This window comes from Vespula pensylvanica, chromosome 4, assembly GCF_014466175.1.
Source record: "Vespula pensylvanica isolate Volc-1 chromosome 4, ASM1446617v1, whole genome shotgun sequence".
Lineage (NCBI taxonomy): Eukaryota > Metazoa > Arthropoda > Insecta > Hymenoptera > Vespidae > Vespula > Vespula pensylvanica.
The window spans coordinates 2,167,549-2,181,038 of NC_057688.1; the positions used below are offsets into that span (position 1 = coordinate 2,167,549).

The 13,490-nt window shown below is 37.2% G+C and overlaps 1 protein-coding gene across 2 annotated transcripts in view; it reads right to left on the reverse strand.

Annotated features, from left to right (window-relative positions):
• LOC122628529 (unconventional myosin-XV) overlaps window positions 1-13,490 on the reverse strand; it is a 50,006-nt gene that overhangs the window by 21,060 nt on the left and 15,456 nt on the right. Inside the window, exons 4-27 of one of the 2 annotated variants that reach the window (XM_043810910.1) lie at window positions 13,260-13,348; window positions 13,089-13,152; window positions 12,884-12,993; window positions 12,400-12,684; window positions 12,135-12,312; window positions 11,754-12,032; window positions 11,351-11,680; window positions 10,979-11,266; window positions 10,750-10,907; window positions 10,285-10,662; window positions 9,846-10,189; window positions 9,143-9,611; window positions 8,856-9,058; window positions 8,501-8,772; window positions 8,240-8,416; window positions 7,633-8,089; window positions 6,774-7,561; window positions 6,141-6,245; window positions 5,329-5,810; window positions 4,946-5,236; window positions 4,659-4,870; window positions 4,362-4,557; window positions 3,279-4,275; window positions 2,965-3,207 (exon numbers count right to left, since the gene is read on the reverse strand). In XM_043810910.1, the coding sequence (XP_043666845.1) occupies window positions 2,965-3,207; window positions 3,279-4,275; window positions 4,362-4,557; window positions 4,659-4,870; window positions 4,946-5,236; window positions 5,329-5,810; window positions 6,141-6,245; window positions 6,774-7,561; window positions 7,633-8,089; window positions 8,240-8,416; window positions 8,501-8,772; window positions 8,856-9,058; window positions 9,143-9,611; window positions 9,846-10,189; window positions 10,285-10,662; window positions 10,750-10,907; window positions 10,979-11,266; window positions 11,351-11,680; window positions 11,754-12,032; window positions 12,135-12,312; window positions 12,400-12,684; window positions 12,884-12,993; window positions 13,089-13,152; window positions 13,260-13,348 (7,395 nt within the window). The remainder of the gene's footprint in view (window positions 1-2,964; window positions 3,208-3,278; window positions 4,276-4,361; window positions 4,558-4,658; window positions 4,871-4,945; window positions 5,237-5,328; window positions 5,811-6,140; window positions 6,246-6,773; window positions 7,562-7,632; window positions 8,090-8,239; window positions 8,417-8,500; window positions 8,773-8,855; window positions 9,059-9,142; window positions 9,612-9,845; window positions 10,190-10,284; window positions 10,663-10,749; window positions 10,908-10,978; window positions 11,267-11,350; window positions 11,681-11,753; window positions 12,033-12,134; window positions 12,313-12,399; window positions 12,685-12,883; window positions 12,994-13,088; window positions 13,153-13,259; window positions 13,349-13,490) is intronic. The other variant, XM_043810911.1, reaches the window with a different exon arrangement.

A 13,490-nucleotide genomic window follows, 5' to 3' on the forward strand; every position in this document is an offset into this window, starting at 1 on the left:
GGTACGTGCGTGCGAATATGTGCAAATAAGTAGAAACATTGGAATAAGATCTATGGTTTTTGATCTCTCTTTCTATCTTTCTTTTTCTCACTTGGCCATCGAACATTTGATGATATTTTTCGTGAATACTTTTTATAAAGAATTGATACCGAGACGATTCAACGAATCGAATAATCTTAACATGAAATACATTTTCTGTTTTTAATGGAATAGAAGATAAGAAAGAGAGAGAGAGAGAGAGAGAGAAATGATTTCGAGAATATGTTGAATCGGGGTCGAGAGGTCGAAGTCGATTTCGAAATAACGGTGAAACGAGCCGTCGAGTCTCGAAGAAGCGTTCATTGATAGTCCTGCGTTTGCAGGGAAAGGAATATCCCGATGATAATTCTGAATTCCTCGGTTACTCGGCGCATCTGACGAAAGTATCGAGCTATTCAAGCATCGCTGCTTACAAACGGCTCCGTAATTACGCCGAGAATATAATAACGCGTCGATCTATCGCGCCGTTTCGATCTACGCGATTCTCCGTCTTGAAAACTAATTGTAAGATACCTTCTTCTCCTCTTCGGTTGTTCTTTTCTCGCTTTTAATCAGATTTCTTTTTTCTTTTTTAATTGCTTTAAAATCGATTTAAATAAGAAGAGAAAAAGGAAAGATAAGAAAACGACGAAAAACAATCGTGAATATCAGATATTAGTCTGATATGTATCTAAAAATAGAATTATCTTGATAGTAAAAATTAAATTCGATAAGAAAGATTATATATCGTTAAGCAAAAAGAAATTTAAACAAAAGTTTTGTTTAATTTACAATTAAATTAAAAAAACGTGTAATGGTGGTATAAAGCAACGATGCGTCAAAACCATCGGGATCTTCCGCAGTGAATGTCGTCGAGGAAGTATCAAGGTCGCTTTAATAATGTCACGAAGTAAAATCCGGTGAGATGTCACGTGTATTAAAATCTCTTGAAAGTGTCGAAAACAGCATCGACCATTTCGGAGAACCGTTGTTTCGCTACCTTTCCGTGAGATACACATTTTGAATGAACAAGTTTAAAAAGTTAAATTACGGAATCATAGTGATAATGACATATGGAATCTTTCTATTACCTACTATGTCTCTTTAAACGCCATATGAATAAATTATACCGAAATTCGTTCTAGAAAAAAAATATAATAGAAGAAGAAAAAGAATAAGAAAAAGAAAATATTGATTACGTAAATAATTCGAGTAACGTAACATCGTCGTAATAGAATCGATTCATTAAAGCGACCAAAGTGTGATACATAAGTATGACGTAATAGTAATCGAATTAAAGAAAAAAAAATCAAAAGATAAAAGAGAAAGAGATAAATAAGGAAATCCATTTGATAATTTCTTTCTGTTTTCCTTAATATTTTTTTCTCAGGATCAGTCTTACACATCGTCCTATCAAGGAAATCGTAGGTTTGCTTTCCGCAACCTACACATTATCACGAGATATTTTAACTTATTGTTATAATCAACTGCTATTGCTGACTCGTATCATGCCGCTCCTTTTTTTATACCTCTCTCTCTCTCTCTCTCTTTCTCTTTTATAGCACACGTACCAATTTCCACGCGTGCGATCGCGTTACCTCATCCAAGATATGTAGGTTTGTATGTGTGTTAGAGATTAATTGCACAAGATTCAACGACGGATCCGAGACGGATGACCTTCGTACGATTACGTTCCATAAGAAAAGTCTTCGTGAATCGATACTTACCCGTTACTACCATGAACGTCTATAACGATAAATATGAACGTCTTGCCTGAACTATGAAGTGTTTATCTCGAATAGATCGTCTTGAATACTTAATGCACTAACTGCTTCATCTTTACTGTGTTTATACAGACGAGGATGTTTACGAGAGAGAGAGAAAGATAAATAGATTTGTTTTTAGTATATAATTCTACACTATAGACTGTTTTATTACGACAAAAAAAGCTAAGGAACTTATATATAAAACAGAGAGAGAAAGAGAGAGAGAGAGAGAGAGAGAGAGAAAGATCAATAGTGCAATAGTACTTAATAACCAGATACGATACAATACTACTAAAGCAGTAGTTACATTAACGGAAATATATTTTAAATTAAAAAAAAAAAAAGAAATTGAAATAATTATTTAAAAAAAAGTATGTAGAGGTAACTCAACAATAAAATACGCATACATGTTTAATGCAAGGTATAATATAAAAAAGAGAAAGATATGTTATACAGAGGTAAGGAATGTTAAGGTGGGACAAGGACGTTCATTCGCGGTCTCGTTTATTCAGTGAAACGAATCGACTTGGTGTTCCTCGAATGCTTTCAGAATAATTCAAATATTTCGATACGCATGAAAGAATAGGAGAGACGAGTTTGCTTTCTCTTTTTCCGCGATTTTCACGCGATTTTCGCGGAAGTTATATTACACCCATGGTCGGAGAGTTCCTCCGATGGAGTTTCTTTCGATGGAAAGAAATTTCATTTAATACCGGCGCGGGAATATGTTAGAATTATACGTGGATATGAATGCTATGATTGAGCTATGCAAAAAGTAGGAGGAGTTAGGATAAAAGCTATTATGAACGTACGGATGCCAAGATGCATACGTAAATCTAAAGGCAAGGTACAATAAATATAGGTACATACATATGTATATACGTAAGTACGTATTTCTTGCGTCTTATTGCTAGTCATGTAAGTACTTAGATTTCCGCTGGCATGACGCTTATGTTTATATTTTCCGTGAAAGCTTATGATACTTTTGATAAAAGCATTGATAAATTAATCGTGTTTCTTGGAAATTTAAACGAGACTTACATCGAGAGAGATGTGGCCTTTTAAAAATTTTAAAATATCATTATTGCGATGCGAAGATTAAGAGAGGTTGATTAGAGAAAATGTCGACTTATAAAAGGTGAAATTAATTAGTGAGACGAATATAGAGAAATTTGCTTACCGATTTGATGTATTTTCCGATCATATCAGCTAATTGAGGTGCTCTGTTCGTGTGTAGAGGAAGTCTAACGCCAGAGGAAATTTGCAACACGCATACACCTGCTCTGGGTGAACTTATCGAGACGATATCTTCCAGCGGTAACGTTTCTAATATAATTAAGTCACCATTTGTAGTTCGTTTTATTAATCGGAGGCCGTGATGGGAGACCGCGACATGTTGCGTTTCCGGATGTTGTGGGCCGATCTGTAAGTCGATTTCGAAAATAATTTTTCAAGATATTTTGATTTAATTATGAAAAAATAATAGACACTAACCGAAACTGGAAATATTCGAGCGAAGTAGAGGGGCCACTGTTTCGCCATGTCAACGATATTTTTCTTTATAGTGATCTTGTGTTGAGTACTTTGGAGATTGTCCAATGTAACACCATAATTGTCGAGCATTTTGAGCATATTTTGACGATCTTCCTTAGTAATTCTGATACTCGATGTAGCTAGGACATCGTAAGCCACTTGGCAAAAAACCAGATGAAGAGCCAATGGACTGTTCAAGCTTTCATTGGGCGCGAAAACTTCCTTCTTTACCCTTAACGTCCAACTTACTCTATTGTACGTGAAATGGGCTGATGACGTTTGAGGATATAATTTTGTGTTCACCACTTCTTGAACCTTTTCGATTTCAGGTTTGTCAGCTGGAGGTAGTACCGGCCTGAGAAATTCTGGCCATTCCTCGATCTCGATTCTTTCCATTTTATCAGTACGATGAGTCGAAGCAACGCTAGATCTTCTGTCGACTTCTCTATCCAATTTCTTGAAGCTTTGTCGAGCTGCCGAAAAAGATTCCCTTGTGTTAGGAACGACTCCGAAATCCCTTGGTGATGGCATTCCAAAACTATCCCTAGATTTTGGTGATACATCTCGAGTCATACCGAATGGATCTCTTTTAGGACTGGTACTTTCAAAAACATCTCTAGTATATTTTGGATCAAAAATATCAGAATTCAAGTCTCGACGAGAGTCGAAATCTGATATTCGATCCCTGGTACTAGCCAAATCTGTACTGTCCTTTCCATAGAAATCCTTGGATTTTTGATCCTGCGACGATCGAGATTTATCAAAGTCGTTTCTATATTCGTGATTTTCCCTTAAGTGTTGCTGAGAAGCAAAAATGTCTCTACTTTGGCTAAACATGTCACGTTGATTCTTTGGAAAATGATCGAAAGAATCAGAATCTGGAGATGTTCTGAAGGACTCTCGTGTTTTAGGTTCTATCGGTGCGGGTGGTGACTTTGGTTGTGGTACTCCGGATTGACTATATGGATTAAATGATTGATATTTTAATTTCATGTGTTTCTAATTGATTAATGAATGATTTTAAAGTTATATTTGTAAAAATACCTGTTACTGTACACACTTCCACCTCGTGGACTAGGTGGCTGTGGTGGGGTAATTGGAGGTGGTGGTGGTACTGGTCTTTCCATTCTTTCAATTTGTGTTCTAACTACTTGAGCTTGTGTCATCATATCGGTCGTACCTTTGGATGTTACGCTTTGAGTATCGTCAGCTGTGGAAGCGTAGTCATCCCATCTACCACCTTTACAAGTTACCAAAATTATTGTAAATTAATCAAACGATCATACCTTGTATGTATTATATAAAAAAAGAAAAAGATGTATTTATATATACAAGTATTACCTAATTGTTGTTCCAATAAAAGTTTTCGATTGTCCTCTAGTCTCTTCACTTTACCATCCTCTCGTGGCAAAGCAGGCTTTTCTGTAGTTTTGGTAGATCGGACACTGTGATTTGCCGTTACCTTCTCGAGTCTTTGTCTCATCTCAGAACTCAATTTAAGTTTTCCTATACTTCCTGGTGATGGTCTTTGTGCACCTATTTCCAAACTCGATCTATAAAAATATATATTATTATTATAAAGGAATTGATTAAATATAGTAATTATGTATGAATTATGTAGAATTTACTTAGATTTCTTCTTCTTTTTCTCTCCTTCTTCTTTATGTCCATTCTCATGTCTGTTAACCGCACCAGTAGATGCATGAACAACCATAGTTCGTTCCTCGTTTCCAACAATGTTCTCAATTTCAAATTCCTCCCATTCGACGGTACCACCTTCGGCGACCGGCTCAACGTCGTTTTGTTGAAACTCCTGATAATGCGGTGTTATTTTTCTTTGTTGCTGTTGCTGACGCATTTTGAATTCTATGAAGCTATCTTGGCTTTGATTTTCGTTCGAATCACTTGGGGGAGGCCACCTAAAAGGAAACGTAATCAATTGTTTGTAAATTAAAAATTGTACATTTTATTTTTTTTTAATTTTGACAATTGCGATGCGATATCTTCTAACCTCCATTTTCCTATGCGTACAGTTTTGGCTCTTCCATAAGGATCCAAAAAGGGTCTAGATTCGGAAGGATCATGTGATTCAAGAGGCGGTGGCATAGGTGGAGGTGGTGGGACACCTTTGTTGTTACTGGAATTCGATAAATTGCTGTCTACACTGCTTTTTCTATTTTTCAATTCACTAAGAACATTCGTGAAATTATTTTGTACGTTGCTCTTGTTAGAGCTCGATCTTTTGTTGACATCGGTTGATGCTGAGGATTTTCTATCCACCGATTTCTTCTCACTACTGATCTTACGTGCTCCATATTCCATGCTAATCTTTCTAGCAACCTCGGCATTTTTTCTATCTGGACTTTGAGATCTATGAATCTGAGCTTTTACCGTCATAGTTTCCTGACGTTGATTATTTTGTATCGATTGCGACGGGCTTCCACGTTTCTCCGTCGACCAAAGTTCACCATCTTCTGGCTCTCGAAAAGAAACCTGATCGAAGTAAAATTTATTTGTTCGATTAGAAGTTAAATAATAACGATTTATATCATGAAGAAATAAATTTGTGGTCTATAGAAAGAAACGGTAAATTACAGTTTGGATAATCGAAAGTTATATAAACGATGATGATATTACATGTTCATTTTTTTATGTGCATAATCGTAACACCATGTACCATTGGAAGTCATGTTAAACTTTTCACTAGGAAAATCACATTTAAGTATGTAATCCTGTGCGATCGCTGGTTTAAGCATGATGCATCGCTTTGATGACACTGATCATAGAGGACGATTCTATCTGTTAGATGAAATCTGTAGATACCTTTGAATTGCGTCCTATAGAATCATTGGGCCCCATTTGGGCACTGTTTTGGGGGGCTGGGAGGACAAGATTCATGCTGGAAGGGCCCGTAGGTAACACCATGCCCTGGAAACACACACCCATGCCGCAAACGCGGCTAAGAAACCCAAAGGATCGACAGAAAGAGTGTCCATCCTCAAGAATTACCGCGAAAACGATTACAATTTGTTATTGGATGACAGCTGCAGTGGTCGTGTTAGTGATAGTTACATGGTGACGTGAAAACGTGTGAAATATGAGACACGTGATTTTATACTAAAATATTCGTGATAGTATATACATGCAAGCTTCTCTTTCGAGGTTAACCGTATTATACACGTGATTGTTTTGTGCAAAAATAACGTGATATGTATATTTATACATATATATATATATGTATGTGTGTGTATATATATATTTACTTCTATATATATATATATATATATATAGAAGTTTTTAAACCGAAGCTGTCAAGAGTATTCATTGTCGTTCGAACAATTCGTTTCTAGATGATTTGCGTGTAAAGAATTGCAGCAAGTGACTAGAGATTGAAAAAATAACATAATTGGAGGACACAGAAGAAATTTCGTTATTCTTTTGGTAACACTTTCTCACCGGTTGTTGCGAGGAATTCTGTGGACTTTGGACTAGTAATTGTTGAAGCGCCTGATTTTGAGCTAAAAGTTGTTGCTGTATTTGAATATTTTGCGCCATCGCGCTCTGTAGGAAAGCTCTTTGGAGATTCTGTTGATAGGCTAACATCTCGTTGTTCTGATTTGGTGGCGAGTTCGGATATTGTGGAAGACTAAGTCCTTGCATGCTGTAGATAGGAATCGGCATAAATCCAGGATTCATGTTTAAATTTGTATTTTGAGCAGGTGGGATTTGTTGGGGTGGGCTGAACATCGGCATCATCATCGGTGGTGACATCACGCCCGGTGCTATCGGGCTGAAGTTGAAGGCCGCATTTTGATTAGGTATATCCATATTACCACCACCACCTTTTATCTTTTTGCTCAAAATATTAGCCGTGAGATTCTTCTCTCCAAGATTTCCAGTCATATTACCGATAAAATCTTGGACACTTTTCGCAATTTTCTTTTCCTTTGTACTTTCTTCTAACATCAATTCATCAAACGAGTTTTCATTGCTCGTACCCTTGATGCTTGCTGCGAGACTTCTAGCATCAGAAAGCTCGTCAAGATTTCCATCCAAAACTGGCATAAATAATTCATCGAGAAATTGATCCACGTCCGACGCTTGGCTAGGTACTCTAACTCGTCTTACGTGCGATGCCAATGAAGGTGCTTCGCTAGTATCGGACATTGCTGACGATTTCACACCATATTCGCTTTTCTCGATGTAAGCACGACTCGATTGGCTACCTGGCAAAGCACGTTTGCCTGAAAGTCAATAGTACAGTTAATTGTACGTGATCTAATTTAATATGTCGTTAACTTAATCAAAGATTTACCTGGATATTGAGATTTAATAAATCTAGTTTGCGATCGAATGTAACTGCTTTTATCGTCTTCGGAACGGCCAGTTTGACTGACCGATTGTATATCAGGGTACTCAAAATCGATCGTAAGATCTTCTTCCTCAACGATATTTGGTTCTGTTATCCTTGTCACTCTACTGTATTTTCTTTCCTGTGCAACTTCGTTTCTCGTCATGTATTCAGCATTGGTGACCGTCGAAGTTTCGCCTATTCTTTCGAGACTGTGATAACGCTCATTTAATTTCGAAGAAGAAAGACCAAGGTCAGCGAGTTTGTTAGGTGGTATCACCACTTCGGGCTGAAGCAAGTTGTCCAAGCTTCGACTTCGTTGCTTTTCTTTCTCGAAGTAACGATCGTTTAGGGCGGACTTTCTCGATAATCCGGTCTCCGTCGTTGTTTCCAAGATTGCTTCGTGAGATTGCTTCCTTGCCTTTAGAGGGACAAATTATTTCATTTAATTTGTTAACGCGATTAGATTTCTAACATTTTAATTGACCAAGGAGACAAATTTATTGAATCTTTACGATCATTAATTTTTTCCTCAGCGATACTTATTCTCGTTTTATTATATAATACCTACTGGAGGTTTTGAAACTGGTGGTTGTGGTGGTGGTACCGCCGGACGTCTAGGTGACTGAATTTCCGGTTCAACCGGCTTGTCCACAACTTTCGGTACGGATTTCCTTTCAAGAGGTTGGAAGGTTTTCAAAACTGGTGTCTCTATTTCTTGCTCCAACTCTCTAATTACTTGTGCATGCTGAAACGAGATTTATTAACACGTTTTAATGTTGTTTGAATGATCAATTAGTAACTTTCACGGATTTTGAGGTGTAAGACTTACGTCTCTCTTTTTAATGGGAGGATAACTGTTCTTTCGTTGTTCAAGGAACATATGTTTAGCTGCTGGGAATGCCGGTGCCAATTCCATTTCTGAAATTAAGTCAAGAACGTAATCGCAACCGTTAGTTTCGGTTACGATAGCATCCGGACCGTCTAATTGGTTCCAGAGCGTAATGGTCCAACCAGTATTGTCAACTCCATGATTTTGTACTGCGAGATTAGCTAATTCTTCGCACGTTGTCCAGGAATCAACGGCGCACGTTGTCGTTTCACCTATTATCAAATTTGTACAACACTTCCTAATTCAGTAAACTTAAAAAATACATTTAAGCGTATCAACTTGTTTTATATTTCACCATCATAGAATCCAACGTTGAGAGCCATGTTTACTCGATTTCTGTTAGCTCGCCATTCTAACACACATGGCGGATAATTTCTTGGGACATGTTGAACGATTTGTTGATTGTTACTCATTATTCGAAATACAGTTCTTTCTCCTTGAAGAAGCTTACGTTGACAATAAGCTTTATAACCGTCGTAAGCATGATCGGACACGTACCTGAAGTGAAAAAATATTAATTGCGAGATAGATCAAGAAATTAATAAATGAAAAAAGAAAAAAAAAGTAGTAGAGAGGACTTACTTGAGTAAATATTTGAAAAGAGTAATGCTGGGTTGAAATGCTGACAAACAATTGGACAACAGAAGCCACCCTCTTTCTTTATTAGCATCGTTTTCGTTCTTCCAAGTTTGATTGGCTAATTGACAAAGTATTTCATCCCTTAACTTTTCATTAACGATTCCCTTATTGACGATATAATCGCCTAAAGCCTGTTCCCTTTTTCCACTCAAATTGTTTTCATTCATGAAACGAAGTATCATTTTGAAGATCATCAATGAGTCCGTATAATCTTGATCTCTAGCCTTCGTAAGAAACGGTGTCTTTATGGGTTCTCTTTTCATACCAAAAATATGACTCTTGAAGTAAATGTTAGTGTACTTTGAAAATTGATGTTGATCGATATCAGATGGCAAGGAATACGTGTGCGGCATAGAGATCACTTGACCCACCACTTTTAAAAGATTTCTTTCCGTATGAGTCGGTTGCCAATCTGCGAAAAGACAATTATTGTAATTAATAAACAGATTACGCGAACGTAAATAGTTAATTGAAAGTAATGAAAATTAATTGATAGAGTTTTAAAAGAATAGTAATAGTAATAATAATGTTAGAAGCGATAGTGGAAGAAGCTGAAACCAAAGATGATCGTTCATATTAGAGTCGAAAGTAAAAGAAAAAGAAATTATTGTAAATAATTGGTCAATTAATTCTCTTGAATGCGTACCATCGAGCTTACTGTAAATGAACGCAAGTTCGGCAGGAATTTCGAGATGATTAACACCGGCTACTGCTCTCGATGCTCTCTCTTGTTCCTCCCTTTGCTGTTTAGCCTTAGCACGTTCCTTGCTTGCTCTCTCGATTTCAGCTCTCTTAGCCATTTCTTCCTTCAGGACTTTGAACTTTTCGCGTTGCTTCTTACCTCTGTAGAGTTTCTGCGCCATTAAAACGCCCTTTTTAAGGGCGTGGAACATTTTTCTCTCACGATATCCACGATAAGCAGCTTGGATTATTACCGTGCTCCTAGAAACGTTCAGAAATCTTCTCCTAGCTAAGAAACCACGCGTGTATCTATAAAACAAAACGTTTCCAATGAAGGATCATCGTTCGCTTGAAAGTCAAATTAACTTGCAGTCATGGTATTTTTCTTCTTCCCCCTTGCTTACCTTTGAACGGTAATAGCTGCTCTTTCCAAGATCAAAGCCCTGTTATATTCCAAAGTTCTTTCCAAGGATTCTCGTAGAAAAACACGAGTCAAACCAAGCTGATATTGAGACTGGGCTTCTTTTGGCGCAGCTTTGTCCAATATTATCCTACATAGTTCCTTGTTTGGTGCACCTCTAGGTAAATGCGTGGTTACCAAATATCTGTATCTATCAACGAAATGACCGAACAACAGACGGACTGGATAACCTGTCTTTCTGATTCGAATTGTCTCTAACATGCCAGTGTAACGTAATTGTTCAAGAACGCAAGGCATGTCGAATTTCATTGGTGCCTTTTCCGTATTTGGTTTAATACATCTGACGAACCATGGGTTGCATCTGTTAATCGATATGAAGAGAGATATTTTAGACGAACAAACGAAACACAAAGGGAAACGTCATCTTTTAAAAGAAGTATTATCTTACTGTGACATGGAATCCAGAAGTTGTTGAAGACTGTCATGAAATCTAGCTGATACGGTAGGTGTCCTTGGTTTCATTGTGACGAATCGACCATTGGGTTTGTTCACAGTCTTGTTAGCTTCGTGCGTAGTCCTTACATGTTGAAACATTTTGCTGACCATCTAATAGGGACAATCGATTATTGATATATTAAAAGATCTAGAAAATTTAATATTTCATACAATACGCTTACCGATATTTTACTACTAATCAATAATTCTACGACGTCTGCTCTGAGAGTATCTCTGTTTTTATCTAAAAATCCTTCGACGTTATACCAAACTTGACCAGCATAATGTTTAATCGCGTATTCCGCGGAATTCATTCTTGGTCTTGAATATAATTCGCTCAAAGCATGATTGTAGTGACACTTTTCCAAGAAGGAAAGATCCGTCGCTTTAGGAAAATTACTTTCGTCGTCTAATAAATGGAGAATGCCGACTGGTTTCTTAGCGATAAGATGTATCACTGGCAGATTATCCTGTTATCATATGTATCTTGATTATCGTCTTGTGAAGACGATTTAATTATTTCTTATAAAAAGTAAGAAATGTCTTATGCTTACGGTATACGTAATAGTTGTCCAGTCGATTTTTTCCTTGGCATATTCTTGCTGTTCCAACTTGAAAATGTGTTTGTTGAAGTAAAATTGAAGATTCTCGTTCGCGTAATTGATACATAATTGCTCGAAGCTATTTTCCGCAAAATTTTCGAAACCGAATATATCAAGAATAGAAATGGCAGCTGTTTGTTTCGTTCCTTTATAAACTATGTGATTAACGCGTGCTACGAGCCATGAGAAAAGTGAACTGTACAAAGCTTTTGCAAAAGCGTCTCTCGCGTCAAGAGCTTGGTCGATGTTCAAAGCAGTGAAAACCTTCTCGTTTCTTGCCTCCTAAAATTGCAAAGGAATCTTTTTTATCCGTAGAATTAATATTATTTTAATTAAAAATTTAGACAAAACTCACGGTAGTTTTTGTGGTGAGTGCTCTAATGATTCCATCGGAACTGATTTGAAGAAGATGAGCAGCCCAACGTATTTCGGCATCCGAGCCAACTTCGACACCTTCTTGACCGTGTCTCATTTGTTTACGATGGAAATAAACATTACCAAGATGTAATACACTAGCCAGGATCTTAAAAATCGTGTCCTGTTCCTCAGACGTGAAACCTAAGACTTGCATCGCCGAGAGAAGAGCTTTGAAATCTTGAGTATCGCTCTTGCCATCGATCTCACAGTTCCCACCCTTTTGAGATTTAAGAATAAGATGAATAATATCTTAAATAAATTCGTGAAACATTATGGATTTATAATGATTTCAATAGAATTAACCTGATCCATATCAAACCTGATTTAAATAAAAATATTTATCCGGTGTTAGTAGTCCATACTTGTCCCTGAGTTGTTGATCGAGCCCTGCTAAAAGCTCATAGAAAACGTGATAATTTCTTTCCTCCGAGGCTTGTGTGACTATTCTACTTTTCTCTAAGAGATATTGGGTTATCCTGCCGCCTACTATGACACCGCTAAAAGTATAATCGAACGAACGATGTAAAGTCGATTCGATCAAAAAATTTGATAAGACAGAGATATCAATAGCGTAAAGTACTAACTCTCTAAAATGAACCTCCAAATATTTTCCAAATCTACTGCTGTTGTCGTTTCTCGGTGTTTTCGCATTCCCAAAGCTTTCCAGTAACGGCGTCGCCTCAAGAATTTGTTCCGTGACCAGATTGTTAGGTGCACGGTTCACGGCCGCTAAATACTGCATCACCAGTTTCGTCGATTCTGTTTTTCCTGAACCGGATTCTCCGGAAATGACGACGACTTGATTGGCACTAGCGTTGTTGGCTGCAGTTACCTGACTATAAGCCGAAGATCCTACGGCAAAGAGATGCCTACGAAAGAAATAATAAAATGGTGAACGAATTAGATTAATAGATGTATAAGTCATCTATCATTTTACTTCCCTCGATTTATTTATTGGCTCATTTAACCGGCAAATAGTATTATCGTGAAATTATTGATAGTGTCTTCTTCTATTCTATTACTCGTATCGAGGAATTCGATTAAGACGATCGATCGATCGATACTTACGGCGGCAACGTGCCAAGAATCCGGCCTTCGTAAAGTTTCACCTGGTCCAGACCGTAAATGTCGAACATTTTGTAAGGGTTCACAGCGACCAGAATGCTGCCCGTGTATGTCTGTGGTTATTACAAATAAATGTTAATAAACCGAAAAAAATAATATATACGTTCGACATACGCAAAACGATTTTTTTTAAAGATTTAAAACTTACATAAATTAGTTCTTTATCATAACGGATCTTCAGATTCCATAGTAACGACGCCTCGTTAAGATCGCTGGAATTTTAATTTCATGTAAGTAGAGAGAAGTCGATCGATTATTACGACGTATATAAGTATGTAAGTATATATATACAAAATAGTAAATGGTCATAAAAACTTACGACAACTGTATCATGTCTTCGACGCCATTTTGTCCGAGATCTTGCCTCGGTCTCACTCCGCTTAGATTCGTCAGGGTGAATACCTGCGGCTACAATCAATACGTGTTTCGTTAATTGATCATCCTTGATCGTCGTTCGAACGTTTCAATTTTGGCGATGCTAGCCGCATCGCGATAACATCAAAATTCATTGTGTCGTGTTACTCCTACGCAATACTACGGTGAACCGAGT